This window comes from Nicotiana tomentosiformis, chromosome 9 (assembly GCF_000390325.3).
Source record: "Nicotiana tomentosiformis chromosome 9, ASM39032v3, whole genome shotgun sequence".
NCBI lineage: Eukaryota > Viridiplantae > Streptophyta > Magnoliopsida > Solanales > Solanaceae > Nicotiana > Nicotiana tomentosiformis.
In genome coordinates this window covers 91,051,906-91,069,455 of record NC_090820.1, presented here as the reverse complement: position 1 = coordinate 91,069,455, position 17,550 = coordinate 91,051,906, and the positions used below count along the sequence as shown (strand labels likewise).

The 17,550-nt window shown below is 36.4% G+C and overlaps 2 protein-coding genes across 2 annotated transcripts; one reads left to right on the top strand and one right to left on the bottom strand.

Moving 5' to 3' along the window:
* Positions 1–1,319: 1,319 nt before the first annotated feature.
* On the top strand, positions 1,320–4,731 carry LOC104099503 (probable caffeoyl-CoA O-methyltransferase At4g26220). The gene is made up of 5 exons (XM_009606516.3): positions 1,320–1,502; positions 1,605–1,684; positions 2,227–2,371; positions 2,990–3,121; positions 4,316–4,731. Exons 1-5 carry the CDS (start codon positions 1,455–1,457, stop codon positions 4,601–4,603), a joined length of 693 nt encoding a protein of 230 aa, XP_009604811.1. The 5' UTR covers positions 1,320–1,454; the 3' UTR covers positions 4,604–4,731.
* Positions 4,732–5,249: 518 nt separating this feature from the next.
* LOC138899186 (uncharacterized) lies at positions 5,250–5,636 on the bottom strand. The gene has a single exon (XM_070185321.1). It carries the CDS (start codon positions 5,634–5,636, stop codon positions 5,250–5,252), a length of 387 nt encoding a protein of 128 aa, XP_070041422.1.
* Positions 5,637–17,550: the final 11,914 nt, after the last annotated feature.

Below are 17,550 nucleotides of genomic sequence, written 5' to 3'. Positions count from 1 at the left end.
TATGTGATTTTGACATGCATTCTTGATAATATCGTATTCTTATAGTACTGTCAAACAATTAGTTGTCGTTTAATGTTCTTCGCCATTAAATTCTATATATGATAGAGGTACTAGTGTACCCATCCTTTCAAAATCCGCTATCAGTTCTAATTACAACAAGTAGTTATTTCATGATGGTTTTTTTTGTATGTCAATGAATAAGTTAATCCAAATGTGCGTTGTTTATAAGTATTATCTTTCAAGTGAAAACGAAAAATTAAATCTTATCATTCTATTAATTCTCTTTATAAATTTTACGATGACTTATATAATTGCACATATGTTAAGAGGTAGTGGTGCATCCTCTCAAAATTACATACACTTTTCTTTTTGGTACTTCAAGAGTTCCAGATATTTCTTGAGGTATTGGACTGCTTTCATGAAAAACTTTTGGGGTCGTTTGTTACATGAGATAAGAATAATAAACCGGGATAAAGTTTTGTGATTAAATTTATCTCACGTATGATATGGGGTATTAGTTAATCCCGAAATAACTTTTACACTAAAATGATGAGATTATTTATCTCATATAGAAGGTGAGATAACTAATCCCATAGAATATTCCACTATTGCGCCAAACGACCCCTTAGCGTGAAAATAGACTTTTTCAAAAAGAAAAAAAAAACAAAAAATAAGATTACAATGTAATCAATGTAATCTCACTCCTATTTGTTGAATCTCTGAGGAAAGAAACAACAAAAAGAAGAATTGACCTTTTTGAATTCAAGCTAATCTGCATTTAATTGAGAAGTCTTTAGAGAAATATAAATACCCATTCTTGCTTTTGCATTTTCTACACCTCTTTAGTGAAATCAAGCTTTGAAAAGGTTAGGGGTAAATTATCCTTTTTTCTTCCTCTTCCTTTATGTTTTTGGGTACGATTTTTTGGTAGTTGGGTTCTAAGAATTTAATATTTATTTGATTTTTTTTGCTTATTGACATGAAACATGGCAACATGAACATTCAATCATGTGATATTATTTCTAAAGTGTGGCAAGTCTTATTCTACTCCCGTATAAAAAGGATTGACACTATTTCTTTATTAATATGTTTAAAATAGATTGATACATTTCAATATCTTCTCAATAGGAAGTATTCATAGCCACACATATGTTATGACGGGTTTCAGACTATAAGTTTTAAAAGTTTTACAGTCACACAAATGATATAACTTATTTAAGACCACATATCTCAAAAGTCTTTCTTTCTTTATTAAAGTTTGTGACAAGTTAAACTAAGACAATCTTTTTAAATGGACAGAGTAACTCTTTTTACCCATTTTGACTTCATTCTTAAACGATCCAATCAAATATAATTTTCTACATCTTTAATAATTTCTTTTGATTCTTTTAATTCAATACTTCAATGCTAATTTAATCTCTCTTTGTGGTTGCAATAAAGTCTCAATAAAAGAAATGGCATCAGTGACGAAGGGATTGTTGCAGAGTCGTGAATTGCACAAGGTACTCATTGTTCTTCTGCGCATTTTTCATCTATTTCCTTTCTTTTGTTAATTTATTAGTTATTACTAAATATATCATCCATTTTTCTGTAATGATGTTAAGTATCTTCTGGAGACTACTGTGTATCCACGTGAACCAGAGCTTCTCAAAGAGATAAGGGCTATAACTGCAAATCATCCACGGTACTTTGCCTTTCCCTTTACATTCTTCTACTTTTTAATTTTCGTTGTAATCCTATGAGTGGGGTATGAGAAGGGTAGTGTGTTCCCAGACTTTAGCCCTATTTATACGCAGAGAGGTTATTTCCGGTAAATCCTCGACTCATGAAGGATAAAAGGAAAAAACAACAACAAACAAACCAATTAGAAAATTGTAACGCAAAACACAAGACTAACACCAGGTTAGTTCAACCAGAAACCAAAGTGAAAGAAACAACAAGTAATAATAAAAATCCAAAGAATAAGAAAACGCAAGACTAACATTGAGTCATGCACTAGAGCTACTGGAACGCGCAAGGACAACACTTAGTTACCTAATCCTTTGCCTTAATTTAATTTGTTGACGTGATTAAAGAACTATGATTGGCTCAAGCAGCAAATTAATCAGATTTAACCTATCATCCTTTAAAAACATGTATTGAGCATAAATGGCTAAAGGACTATTATTTTTTCAAGTAATGTGTTTAATTAAGAACTTATCAATTTTAATTTTGTTTATGCATCAGGTTCAATATGGCAACTGCACCAGAAGCTGGCCAATTGATGGCCCTGCTTTTGAAAGTGGGAAACGCTAAGAAGACTATTGAAATTGGAGTTTTCACTGGATACTCCTTGCTCCTTACTGCGCTTACAATTCCTGATGATGGAAAGGCTAGTATCATTGATTATTTTTTTATTTTATTTTTTTAAGGCAAGCTAGTATATTGTTAAACATTGGGTTATAGGACTGAATCTAAGTTGTTCCGACACGAAAATTTAGGTATCGTACCCATATCGATACGATACTATATGGGTGTGGGTATGGGATACGTACCAGATCTGATCAAAACAATATGAGTACTTTGACCTAGACTGACGGAAAATTCGAGACGAGATACAATTTGATTCTCGAAATCAGAACCAAAACTAGGGTAAATTTGAAGAAAATAGCATATATGTCTTATCTAGGAAATCAATTTTTTTCTTATCTACAACTTGAGAATAAAAAAGAAATCCACACTTTACAAGCTATAGGTGAATATTCCACAAAATTTTTCATAATTTAAAAATATTTTTATATTTTAATTTTTGTAATTATTATTTTAGTCGGATTCATACCCATCTCCGTACTAGGACCGAATCTTAAAATTTACATCTTGAAGGATCCGACCTCTAGATCTATACCTGTGTCGGACACCCACACCCATGTCCGAGCAACTTAGGAGTAAATATCTTCACAAACGCGTTATGCATATAACATATAAATTCTTAAGGGATGTTTGGGTGCAGATTACAGCTATAGACTTGAATCGGGATGCATACGAAATGGGATTGCCAGTTATCAAAAAGGCTGGAGTTGAGCACAAAATCAATTTCATACAGTCGCAGGCTTTATCAGCCCTTGATGAACTCTTGGAAGATGTAAGAAAAATAAACCTTAAATTCTTTTGGCATTGCAAGTTGTTAGTTAGTTCTTAGGAGTTGTTTGGCCATTAATTTTATTCACCTTTTTAATTCAGAAGAATTTTACTTATTTTCAAAATTAATGTTTGGTCATAAAATTTTTCAAATCCAACTTGGAGTTGGATTTCAAATTTGAAAAGAGTGCTCCAAACCTGTTTTTCAACTCCATTTTTATAAATTCCAAATAAAGGGCTCTTCTCTTCTTTGCAAAATGTATAACCAAACGTAACTCCATCTTTAACCCCAGCTTCAAATATTTCAAATAAAGTGAAAAATATTTGGAATTTATAGCCAAACGCCTAGTTTTCTCACATCCCATCATATTTCAGCAGGTTAAGTACTAAAAAAAGTATAAGAAAACTAAATACTGTAAACCTTCTTCTATAAGGGTGGAATGGTAAACCTCCCCAACTTGTGTGCACCTCAATTATTTCATTGAATTCAGGATTTGAATTTGATAGAATTCGGCCTTTAAAATTTTAAACGCTGATTGAAAATTTTAAAATTATGCATTCGGAATATAATATTTGTTATTCCATCTGTTCTAGTTAATGTGAATATATTTCATTTTTAATTTATTTAAGAAAGAATAACTCTTCTCTAGATGTCGAAGTAATTTAAATTAAACTTCTCATCTTATGCTTAATGAGAAGCTTTTAGAGCCATAAATACTATATCATGTTTAATACCATAAATTTCAAGGGATTATATCCACACAAAGTTAGGGTTTATCGAAGACAGACAAATTTCAAAAAAAAAATCTTTATTTATTTTTCAAACTCCATGATCAATAAAAAAGGTTGGTATAAATTCGAAGAAAATAGTATTTTAGTAATTTATCACTTACACACACATACAACAACAAACTTAGTATAATTTCATGAGTAGGATCTGGGGAGGGTAGTGTGTACGCGGACCTTACCCTTATCTTGAGGGTAGAGATGTGACACACACACACACACACACATATATATATAGAAATGCTGAGTTTAGTTGAACCGGCACGGGCTTCTTCTCACAAGCACAAGTAGCGAATAACTTATAGACTCTTGTGGTCCGATTTTTTTTCGGACCCCGGACATAGCAGGAGTTTAGTGCAACTAGCTGACCTAATTTTCATGTGTCATTTAAAATATATTCTGTTATTTGCAGCAAAGCAACAGAGGAAGTTTCGACTTTGCTTTTGTCGATGCAGACAAATGTAGTTATCAAAAGTACCATGAGAGACTGTTGAAGCTAGTGAAGGTTGGTGGCATAATAGTGTATGATAATACACTCTGGTTTGGAACAGTTGCTATGGCAGAGGAGTCTGTTCCAGAAGCTCGAAAACCAGACAGGCATCACATTATCGAACTTAACAAGTTTTTAGCTGCTGATTCTCGCATTCAAATTTCTCAAGTTCCTTTGGGTGATGGAATTACCATTTGTAGGGTACTGTGAAGTTTATGTCATATGAAGTTAATGGCGATTGATGAGAAGATAATCTATTAGGGAGATTTTCCTTCTTTGTTTTCTCTTGGAACTATTAGTAGTTAAAAAGGTCTATCCTCGATAAGAATTGATGAAAATACTTTCTTTGCTAGCTGTCGCTGCACTTTTTTTCTTAATTTTGGTTTCCCGCCCAGTGTCGAGTATTCACATAAGGACTTGATTAAATCCGGATTCGCGTCGAAATATTTCACATTGAGGGGTAAAACACATTCTAACAAAGGAGACTTCATACTCAAGACTCCCGAGACCTATAGTTAAGGATGAATGAGTAACAAACTTTCAATTTAAGTTTTAAAGTTTGGAACTAAGCGTTCCAAATCATTCCAAAAATCTCACCGGACCCGAACCAATTACTCTGGCAAGTCGAATAAAAACTGTAGGGCATAATTTGAGCAGTAAATGGGAAAATGGGGTTGTAATACTCAAAACGACCGACCGGGTCATTAAATTCTCCTCTCTTAAAAAAACGTTCATCCTCAAATTGGTGTAGAATTGTACCTAGAGTCCCAAATAGGTGTGGATATTTGATCTGCATCTCCCGCTCAGTTTCTCACGTAGCTTCTCCGACTGGTTAGCCTCTCCACTGCACTTTCACTTAAGTTATGTTCTTTGATCTCAACTTTCGAACCTGTCGGTCTAAAATGGCCACTGGCTCCACATCATAAGTCAGATTACCATCCAACTGCACTGTGCTGAAATTCAAAATATGAAACAGATCTCCGAGATACTTCCGTAGCATAAATATATTAAACACTGGATGAGCACTCGATAGACTAGGAGGCAATGCCAGTTCATAAGCCACATCTCCAATCTTCTTAAGTACTTCAAAATGCCCAATATACCGAGATCTCAACTTGCCCTTCTTTCCGAATCTCAACACACTTTTCATTGGTGAAATCTTGAGCAGAATCTTCTCCCCAACCATGTAAGAAACATTACAGACCTTCCCGTTGGCATAACTCTTCTGTCTAGACTGCGCCATGCGAAGCTTTTCCTGAATCACTTTAACCTTCTCTAAAGCATCCTGAACCAAGTTAGTACCCAATAGCCTAGCCTCTCCCGGCTCAAACCAACCAATCGGAGACCGACACCATCTCCCATATAAAGCCTCATACGGATCCATCAGAATACTCCGCTGGTAGCTGTTATTGTAAGCAAACTCTGCGAGTGGTAGAAATTTATCCCAAGAACCTCCAAAATAAATGACACAAACGTGTAGCATATCCTCCAATATATGAATAGTGCGCTCGGACTGTCCATCCGTCTGAGTGTGAAATGCTGTATTCAACTGAACCTGTGTGCCCAATTCTCGCTGCACTTCTCTCCAGAACTGTGATGTAAACTGCGTGCCCCGATCTGAAATGATGGATATTGGCACTCCGTGCAGGCGAACAATCTCGCGGATATAAATTCCAGCCAACCGCTCCGAAGAATAATTAGTACCAACTGGAATAAAATGCGCGGATTTGGTCAACCGATCCACAATCACCCAAACAACATCAAACTTCCTCAAGGTCCTGGAAGCCCAACTACGAAATCCATGGTAATACACTCCCATTTCCACTCTGGAATTTCAAGTCTCTGAAGTAATGCTCCCGGTCTCTGATGCTCATAATTTACTTGTTGACAATTTAAACATCGAGTTACAAACCCAACTATATCTTTCTCCATTCGCCTCCACCAATAGTGCTGCCTCAAATCCTGATACATCTTCGCGGCACCTGGATGAATGGAGTACCGCGAACTGTGAGCTTCCTGTAGAATCAACTCACGCAACCCACCTATATTAGGCACACATAGTCTGCCCTGCATCCGTAATACACTGTCATCCCTAATGGTGACTTCCTTGGCATCATCGTGCTGGACCGTGTCCTTAAGGACAAGCAGATGAGGGTTATCATACTGACGTTCTCTGATACGATTATAAAGAGAAGACTAGGAAACCACACAAGCCAAACCTCGACTAGGCTCGTAAATATCCAATCTGACAAACTGGTTGGCCAAGGCTTGAACATCCAAGGCTAAAGGCCTCTCTGCTACCGGTAAGTATGCTAAGCTGCCCAAACTCTCTGCCTTACGACTCAAGGTATCGGCCACCACATTGGCCTTTTCGGGATGATAGAGAATGGTGATATCATAATCTTTAAGCAAATCCAAGCACCTTCGTTGTAGAAAATTAAGATCCTTATGTTTAAACAGATGCTGTAAACTCCGGTGATCGGTATAAACCTCACAATGGACACCGTACAAATAATGTCACCAAATCTTCAAGGCATGAATAATAGCTGCTAACTCAAGGTCATGGACCGGATAATTCTTCTCATGTACCTTTAACTGTTTGGACGCATAGGAAATTACCCTACCGTCTTGCATTAGCACCGCACCGAGAACAATACGCGATGCGTCACAATACACAGTATATGACTCTGAACCTACAGGCAACACCAATACGGGGGCTGTAGTCATAGCTATCTTGAGCTTCTGAAAGCTCTCTTCACATTCTTCTGACCATTAGAACGAAGCACCTTTCTGGGTCAATTTAGTCATAGGCGATGCAATAGACGAGAAACCCTCAACAAAGCGACGATAATAATCGGCCAAGCCGAGAAAAATATGAATCTCAGTAGCTGAAGATGGCCTGGGCCAACTCTGAACTGCCTCTATCTTTTTCGGATATACCTTAATTCCTTCGTTGGACACTATGTGTCCCAAGAATGCCACTGAACTAAGCCAGAACTCACACTTAGAGAATTTGGCATAAAGTTTCTCTTCTCTCAACATCTGCAATATAATACCCAGGTGTTGTACATCTTCTCCTGGCTACGTGAGTACACCAGGGTATCATCAATAAATACCACGACAAATGAGTCAAGATACGGCTGGAATACACTATTCATCAAGTGCATAAATGTTGCTGGGGCGTTAGTCAGCACGAGTCCTGAATGCCGTCTTTAGAATATTCGAATCCCGAATTTTCAACTGGTGATACCCCAATCTCAAATCAATTTTGGCCCTCGCTCCCTGAAGTTGGTCAAATAAGTTATCAATACGCAGTATCGCACCCCTTCTTTCTCGCAAAATCGGGCTTCGACGTCGAGACAACTCTTTTAAAAGGAAGGAAAGGTTATTAAAAGAGAGTCGGCACCTAACGGATTAAGGTGTGTTAGGGTACCTATTGCAAATGACTCGGGTTTACTAGTTTGCGTCACCAAAGATCGGGTAAGGGGTCAAATTACCTCGAGGAGAAGGTGTTAGGCACTCCTCCTCGAGGTCTACAACGGTGGATCCCGGTCGAACTTAAATCATGTGAATTAGTCTAAGAAAGAAGAGAAAGAAAGAATTATTTTAATAGGGGGGGGGGGGGGGGGGGGGGGGTCCTAAGTTCTTTAGCCTAAAGGATCACCCCGTGCAACATAAATAATACTTCATAACTTCCCTAAGATGGTGGTGTTACTCATATTATTCAGCGGGCACAGACTATCATCTCCTGCTACCCGATTACTATCTTTAAATTATTTACCTAAAGTGCTCTAATCAATTCTAAATCGTACCCTATGCGTGCACTACCCGTCCCTTGCCTATGGCCCAGGAGGAGCTTGTACCTCTATTTTTTGGATGGTTCTAGACTAAACAAATTGGACTTTCATGTAAAAGCAAATAAGGGCTCAGGTTAGCCTCCACACTTAGGCAGCAAATGCACGCAAACAAATTAGGCGGTTTGATAGTTTCAACAATTGAAGTCGTTAGGCCTTATATACATGATTTCTATATGATTCTGGATTTTAATCATGCGAGCAGTTATGCAAAGTAATTTCTAGGTGACTGCACAGTTGTTTACTGATTATAAGTATAAGCGGTTGAAACCTATAAACAAGCTATATAGGTGATTTACTCAGTATTTGGCAGTAATAAATACGAGAGATATTCAGAATTACTCAGTTGTTCCTATAGGCATGCTTTCTACTGGTGTTCGATGATGCAGTGTTTTAAAGCCTGATTTTAGTTCTTAACACAGATAGTGATTACCCTATAGACATGATTCTTACCCCTGATGATTGAAACTAGTTTTAGTTCTTATATACTAAATGAGCAAGTATGACAATAGCATATCAATCAATTAAGAACCCTATGGGCATGACTTCAAAAAATGCAGATTTATAAATGACCCTATGAACATGATGCCTCATGAATATGCTGCAATGCAAATTGAACTTTGGTTATTTTATTCCCTATAGGCATGGTATCTAAAAATAAGAATAGGCAGGTTATCCATTGAGCTTATTCGAGCAAGTAAACACCTATAGGCAGGTTATCTACAGAGCATATTCGAGAAAAATAAACACCTATAGGCAGGTTATCTAACATACAATAGCAGAATGTATTTGAATAAAGTAAACACCTATAGGCAGGTTATCTACAGAGCATATTCGAGCAAAATAAACACCTATAGGCAGATTATCTAACATACAATAGCAGAATGTATTTGAATAAAGTAAGCACCTATAGGCAGGTTATCTAACATACAATAGCAGAATGAGCAAAGTAAACACCTATAGGCAGGTTATCTAACACAATAGTAGAATGAGCAAAGTAAACACCTATAAGCAGGATTTCTACCCATTCTCATGCAAATATTAAAATAAAACCCAGTTTTCCAATTTACTAATACTCCAATTATTATTACATGCTAGAATTGAATGAATGAATTACAAAGTATAAAAACTATAGGAAGTCTGCAGCAGGCCCAAATACACCTGGACAGGCCAGGCCTTCAACTCACAGTGGCTCCAAAAGCCCATGTTCAAAGATACACAGTAACTAGCAGTGAATGATTCACCCATATCTCAAGGATAAGCATACAGAACCCAAATCTCTAGTGTGTCAGAGTTCCCAAGGGGTTCAAGAACCTAGGACAGGGCTCACACTAGAGAAGAATAATCAGAACAATTCAAAGAAGACTAGGGACCAAATCCCAGTATGTCAGAGTTTACGAGGGTCTCATACGAACCCTCATCAGTGCTTACACTAGGGAGGCCAAGGGACAGAACCTAAATTGCTTTGGCTTTCATCCAGCAAAGAGTGAGAATTCAGGAGAGTAGGATGGGATTAGGGGGTACAGAATCACACATAGAACACAAACAAATAGCAACACATTTGAACCTAGGCAGACTTAATCCAATTTCCTAGAAGTTAACACAGTCGCATGCTAATAAGACTTGTTCATAAACATGTTCACAGTGATAATAAAGACTGCATATTAGACTAAGTCACAAAAAGAAATCTCATTAATTAACAGTAGGTCAGGAACACACTAATTAGTATGAGGATCTGATTAAACCATTTAGCAGAGGTATCATAACATAGTGAGCACAGAACCAAACAAATCACATGGTAACAGGTTCAACAAACAAACTGATGAATCTGTTAAGGAACACATAATTAACCAGTCCTTAAGAAGAGGTATGAAAACATTTTTTACTCTAAAAGACATCCCTAAATAACACAGAGTTAGGCAGATTTCACTAATCGATTCAACTAAGTTCAACACGTCTTAACTATAAGTAATAGAATTTAGGGTAACATGGTTTAATAGAAGCAACATATTAAACAAGTAATCATAATGGCATAGCAAAGGATTCAATAACTCACCAGTTAAGGTGAAACATGAAAAAAGGAATCCAATAGTGTAGCAATTGTCACCAACAGAAGCAGAACAATTGAGGATTTCTGGCCTTGGCTTCCAGCAGGCCAGGAATCACAAGCAAAAAATAATATTGCTAGATATAATAAGAGTGAAAGATTTTGTTTATAGTAGTGAGAAATTTCGAACTCTAAAATATCTTTTTTTCCATAGGAAAGTGGGAGGGGTTCGAATAGTATTGCCTCCTCTTAGCCGTAAAAGAATTGGCCACTTAAATACTGAGGTCAGTGTTTAAATAAATAGGGCTGAACCCTAAATTTTAGGTGGAAATACACAAAATCAGTAGGAAATAAGGAAAAGAATCACATAAGGAAGACAAGAGATTATTATAAAAAGAGAATACTGAATCGAACCAGATTTGGTTTAAGTGAAAGGGTCGGAAACCCTAAATTAGGTAAACTCCAAAATCAGTAGAGAATAATGGCAAAGAATCACGCATTAACACATAAAGATGAATGTAGACAAGGATTATTCAAAAGAAACATGAAATCGAACCAGATAGTTCAAGTAAAAAGGGGCTGAAACCCTAATTTTGGGTAAAACACAAAATCAGCAAAAAATAAAGGCAAGGAACACATATAGGAAATTATTCAAAAGGAAACCTAATATCGAACCAGATTTGGTTCAAATAAAAAGGGTTTGAAACCATAAATTAAGTAAGTCACAAAATCGGCAAAAAATAAGCAGATTCATAAGTAATAGAACGAATATAGACGGAAAAAGAAGTTAAAAATCAGAGTTTGAACCAGATTGGGTTCAAATCAAAGAAATATTTGGAACCCTAACCTTTAGGGCTTAGTGCGAACCAAGCGAGATATGAGAGAATCATTATAAATAACGTACTTGGACTCGAGGTTGTCCAGATTCAAGAGGTAAACATTGATTTGGACGGAATCACAGTGGGGTACTTGCCATGTTTAGGCAAGTACCTAAGTTATTCTGAAATTTAGCACCAAATCAAAGTAAAACACTAAAATGGTAAGGGAATAGGGAAAGAATCCCATTAGGACCGGGATTCAGGGGGATTTGGGTGAGGAGGCGGCGTTAGGGTTCATCAGGGGAGGGTAAATGAGGGTGGAGGCTTTAGAGAAGTCAGGATTAGGGTAAAGATGAGGGGATACAAGGGAAGGGGGTCATTATTTGTGGGTCGTTGATCATATTTGATCAACGGCCATGATTTAGGCGGATTGGCGTTGGGTATTAATGAATGGGTAGGGTATTGGGCTTAGGAAAATTGGGTTGGTTTGGGTAGTTTTAGGTCCGAAATCAATTAAAATTGGGACCAAATTTTAAATACCCAAATATAACCAATAAAATAATTTGTAAAAATAATAGATAAATAATAAAAATATCATTTATGCATAAAAATGATTGAAAACAAATATTTAACATTATAAAAATATAAAAAAGTTATTGTTGCATAAATAGAGTAATTATAAGTACATATAGGCTATTATTGCAAAAATATGCAATTTTAGTCTTTAAAATGCAAATGTAATTATAACAAGTGTAGTAAAAATATTTATAACCTAACATGGGTGTAAAAGATGAGTTTATATGATAAAAGCATCATAAATATTATTTGTAAGGTAATTAATGGGTATTTATATAATAAAAATGAGGAAATAAATTGATTTAAAGCCTTTAAAAATTATGAAAAATTATGAAAATACTTGTATATGCTTGTAAAGCAAATAATGATGCATATGCACTAATTTGAATATATATATATATATATATATATATATATATATATATATATATATTTGAAAAATATGAGGGAAAATTGGGTATCAACAACTGCCCCTCTTTACTCGGGAAGGATGAAAGAGTTGTCGGGACTAATTTTTGACCGAATGGGGTGTTTTGAAAAATATAGGCCACACCCTGATCTCTGAGATGCCTATATATCCCTGGTTATATAGGAATCAGGCCATGTGTAGTTCTGGATCTGACGGTGGAATAAACCGATGGAATTATTGTAAGAACGGACTGAATATTCTGGATATGATAGGTTGAGAATGGTTATGGATATTTGAGTGGGCATCAGGTGAGAATAAGTAACGGATGGTGGTCGGTTGCATTTGAAATAATTGAAGGATATGAACGTTGAATGGAAACTGTAGCGAAGATTGCTCCCGTTATGAGAACGGTTACTTCCCGGATTACCTACAAACTCAGAATACGATGCATGCATACAGATTATCGCATAAATTTAAACATGATGCAAATTCCCTTTGCCTCATGCAAATTCCCATGCAAATGGAAGGCAATGCTTAACCTTATGCAGTTGAGGAGGTAGGGCTTAGCCTCATGCAAGATTTGAGATAATTCTTAGTCTCATGCAAATAGAAGGCAATGCTTAGCCTTATGCAGTTGAGGAGGCAGGGCTTAGCCTCATGCAAGATTTGAGACAATGCTTAGTCTCATGCAGCGAATAAATAATAAGTGATAGAGGAGTATTTCTTAGTTGTGGATGAGTTCGGTAGCCTTGTTGTTGTGAAGACAGTGATTCTAAGGTGCGCACGTACTGACGACTATCTCTTGTTCCTGCATTCAAAGAAATATCGTGAGTTTTGCGGGGGAGGTTGGTTCGTGCCTTTGTTTGCTCCGCTTCGCATTGGAATCCTGTTCGAGTTACCATGGGTAGCATCTGGCTAAAAATAAAGTTTTCAAAAAATATGCATGCATAGTTATTCAAAACACAGTAATGTGCAATTTAAAAATTGATTAGATGAACCAATAACTGCGACATTGTTAGAGACATTGCGACCTTCTATCCAAGTGAGTATCAAGTTCATAATATTTTCAATATTAGTGACTTTCTTCCTTGTGTTGTAGGAAATAATGATGATCTGCATTTGAGGAAAAATTCTTCTCAAGAAGGGGAGAATGATACACCCCAAGGAACACCAATGGCATCTAGGTCATTCACAATATCTCAATCCAAGGAACTAAGGGATTTGCACCTTTTCACCAAGCATTGGATATCTTGGAAGCATTGGAAGACAATGGTGGAAGGCCCTTGAAGGCATACAATGTGTTTAGGGTGGAGGTCTTGGAGGAGCATGGAGACCACGCAGGCTACGTGGATGAATTGGTAGCCTACTCCCCCTATGCCCACGTGGAAGGCCATGTCTACGTGGATGGTGATAGGCACATATGTGTGCTCCCTTGATGACTTGGATGCAAGCATGTGGACCTAGGCCATGCTTGCCAATGATTGGAGACTTGGGTTAAAACTTTTCTTTGTGGGCATAGTAGTTAGACCCATTAGGGGTACTTATGTCTTTCTTACCTTATTTGGACCTAGCATAAATAACATATGATGAGGTCATTCCTAGTTTAGCTTATCTTTAAATATTGAATAATTGTGAGGAGCATGTGTTTCCAACTTGTTGATTCAAACTCTTGCAAGGTGTATTCACAAGAGGGTAATACTATAGTTTAGGTCTACTAATTATTGTAAAAATTATTGGGTAATTAATTATTTCAATTGTTTGACAATTACTTCTTTTTTGGGTCTATTCTCAATTTCTATTTTGTCTTTAATTTCTTCAATTCCGTACTTAGATTTGTATCATTTGGTATCAAAGCTTGGATTAGTGTGTGTTTCTACATACATTAGCTAAGTATTTGATTTTATTGAAAATCCAAAAAAAAAATTATTCTTCATGTTCTTGAGTTAAATCTTTGATTTCTTGGATCTTGATGCATATTGATACTTGAAATTGATTGGAGTTTGTTCTCTATGTAAAAATAGATCAAATGAAGTTGGTTTGAAGTTATTTGAGTGTCTACAAGTAAATTTGAAAAGTTTATTGTTCCTCAAGTTTATCATTATCATAAGTGGGTTCATGATAAAAAGTACAATTTGATCCATTTGAGTTGATGTGATTCATGAATTTGATGTTAAAAATAATTGGGCTTTGATCCTAAGGTGATTTCCAAGTAGAGGTGGGTGTTCGGGCAGTTCAGATTGCATATGAAAATTTCGGTTTGGATTTTTGATTTTCGGATTGAAGAAATGACAATCCAAATCCAATCCAAATAAATTCGGTTTGGATAGGATTTTTTAAGTTCGGTTTCAGATTAATTAGTTTGGATATTTTGAATTTTTGGTTTTGAGCTTATAAGTTGAGAAGTTTCTTCTTTCTACAAAAATGAATATCCAAATGAGTACTCATGTTAAATTGCCTAAAAAGTTCCTCATTCACCGCAATTATACAAAATAAAGTATTCAAGTAATGAAATTATTATTAAAAAAATATAATTGAGACATTAATACAACCGATAAGAAGTAGAAATAGTAAAATCATGTCCAAATAGAAAGTATTCTCATAGTAACTTAGTAATTAATATTGAATTTATGAGATAATATCTAATGGGTAGGGTATTGAACTTATTACTATTGACATATGGATAATGGACTAAATATAAAGTATAAGAATTTCAGATATCCAAAATTCGAACTACCAAATCCAATATCCAATCCGAAATCCAAAAAGTTTTAAAATTAAATCCAAAATTCAATCCATAATCCAAAAATCTAAACAAAAAGTCCAAATTAATCGAATTTCAGTTTAGATTTCATATGCCCACCCCTATTCCCAAGTGAAATATGAAGTTTGAAACCATTTGGACGTGATTTGGATCAATTTATAAATTCAAAATCGAGCCAAAAAGTGAAGAAAAGTTGCAGAAAAATTGCAAATCTGAAGTACTGCGTAGGCTACGTAGCTTGCGTAGGCAATTCCAGACGCCACTAGATTGAGGATATTTTGTGTGTAGGCTGCGTAGAAATCATTCATAAGCTACACAACCTTGTGTAGGCTCCGTGCGTAGGCTACACAACCTTGTGTAGGTTAGGCTACAGAACTTGAAAAAAAACAGAGGTTTGCATTGTATGATCTAATATTTTTTCTCTTCCATTTCTTCTACTCTTTTGATTACTCTAATTAGAATACAATAATATTAGTCCATATTGATTTTTAGTCTAATTTCTGGGTGCTATTTCTCTTTCGTGCTACCTCTTTTTGTTCTTTTCTCTCTTATTACGTTGGTTAGTTACTTGTTTCTTTTCCATTAGCTTGAACCGTTCTTTCGTGTCACATAACCTCCACTCTAACCCCAAAGTGGAAGGTTCTTCTTATTGAAAATATTCTTGATTAGAGTTGAAGATCAACTTGTGGGAAACCAAGAGTGGTAAAAGACAAGAGTGAGTGAGAATATTTGAATGAGATAAAAGCCAAGGATCTTGAGTGAAACACGAGGGAATTGAGAGACATTGAGCAAGAGTGAAATACTAAGGAAGTGAACATAAGGTCCTTGTTTTCACTAACTTGTTTGCTCATTTTGTAGGTATGACGGGGACAAGTGAAGAGTCTCCCAATAAAATAGAGTCCTTCATGGAGCAAGTGATGAAATAAATGGGAGAGTTGACCCATGAACTCAAAGAAATTAAGCTTTCAGTGAAGCTCAATGAATAATTGTTATAATTGAGGAGAAACGTCTTTGCAAACTGGAGAGGGGGCAAGTAACACTACAACACTTCCACTACTCCACCACCTCTTCCTATTGGACGTCAACACCACACAACCCCTCTTCCTATTGGTTATGGCAACCAAAGGGGTGAAACAAGAGATAACCAAATAATGTCCCAATATCTACGCATGAACTATGGCCAACCAAGGGTTCAACGAAATTGGCAAAATCGATGCAACAATGGGGGATACTCTGGAGAGAACCAAGGAGATCCGGATAGAGGGGTGAACACCATCAAGATCAATTTTCCTCCATTTACAGGAAGTAATGATCCAGAGGAATACTTGAGTTGGGTTGTTCAAAGTGTGAATTCTTTCGAACGAACTGAGTTTCTAGTACCCCAAGAGTTAGGTATGCAATCACTCAATTTGAATACTTTTCATCTACTTGGTGGGATTCGGAAGAAAGGAGAAGGATAAGACTTTGCATTCTATGATAGATGAATGAGAAGATTTGATTAGTGTTATGGATGAAAGATTTGTGCTTAAACTATAAACAAGAGCTTCTCAAGAGAGTTTACTCTTTGAAGCAAGGCAACAAGAGTGTTGGGGAATACCACAATGAATTTGATCTTGTTCACATAAGGGCCAACTTTGAGGAAGAGGATAATGCTACGGTGATCTGATTTATCGTGAGACTTAATAGGGAAATCTCTCCACCTATGAAGCTTCACAAGTATGAGGTTTTGAATGATGTCTTCCAAGCAGCAAGTCAAGTTGAAAGATACTTGGAGGAAGACAAGGACTACAAGGACTACAAGTCAAAGAGATACAACACTTTGTCGGAAAAAGTAAAAGACTCTTGGAAGCCATCTTCCAAGGATGACAAACCAAGGGAATTAAAAAAGGATGCCAAGACATATTATGACAAGAGAAAACCGAAAGTAGAGTCCAAGGAAGGAGGTAACAATGCTAAGTCTCACTCTTCTACTTCTACTTGTAATATAAAATATTATAAGTGCCACAGCTATGGTTATGTTACGGCGGAATGTCTCAACCGGAGGGCAATTATCATTGGTTAGAGTGGACTCCATTTGGCCAATAGTGGAAATGATGAGGATTCTCACAAGGAGCCTTCTAGTGGAGAGGATCAAGAAGTGTTTGATAGGATCGAAGAAATACTGAATATGTCAAATTGTGTTGTGAGAAGAATGATCGGTACAACCGTAAAAAAAGATGTTCTAGACCAAAGAGAAAATGTGTTCCATGCTAGATGTAGAGTTGGGGAATATATTGCGTCATTGATTGTGGATAGTGGAAGTTGTACCAATGTTGCTAGTAGTGTCATGGTTGAGAAGTTGGGTCTAAATATTATGAAGCATGCTCGACCATACAAGTTGTAATGGTTGAATGAGTGTGGTGAACTCAAGGTGATCAAGCAAGCCGTGGCCAAATTTATCATAGGAAAACATGAAGATGCGGTCTTATGTAATGTTGCTCCGATGCAAGCATGTCACATGCTTTTGGGACAACCTTGGCGATATGACCGGGGAGCTATTAATGATGGTAGAACAAATAGATACTCCTTCTTGTACAAGGGAAAGAAACATACTCTTCATCTATTAGCTCCTTCTCAAGTGAATGGAGATAATAAAATCATGAGTAGATTGAGAGAGAAAGATAAAGGAGAGAATGAGTGTCATGACCCAAAA

Coding starts and splice junctions, on each gene's coding strand:
- LOC104099503 (XM_009606516.3), top strand. CDS start 1,455: ATGGCATCAGTGACGAAGGGATTGTTGCAGAGTCGTGAATTGCACAAG. Junction 1,685..2,226: donor ATAACTGCAAATCATCCACG/GTACTTTGCCTT, acceptor TTTATGCATCAG/GTTCAATATGGCAACTGCAC. Junction 2,372..2,989: donor CAATTCCTGATGATGGAAAG/GCTAGTATCATT, acceptor GTTTGGGTGCAG/ATTACAGCTATAGACTTGAA.
- LOC138899186 (XM_070185321.1), bottom strand. CDS start 5,636: ATGGCGCAGTCTAGACAGAAGAGTTATGCCAACGGGAAGGTCTGTAAT.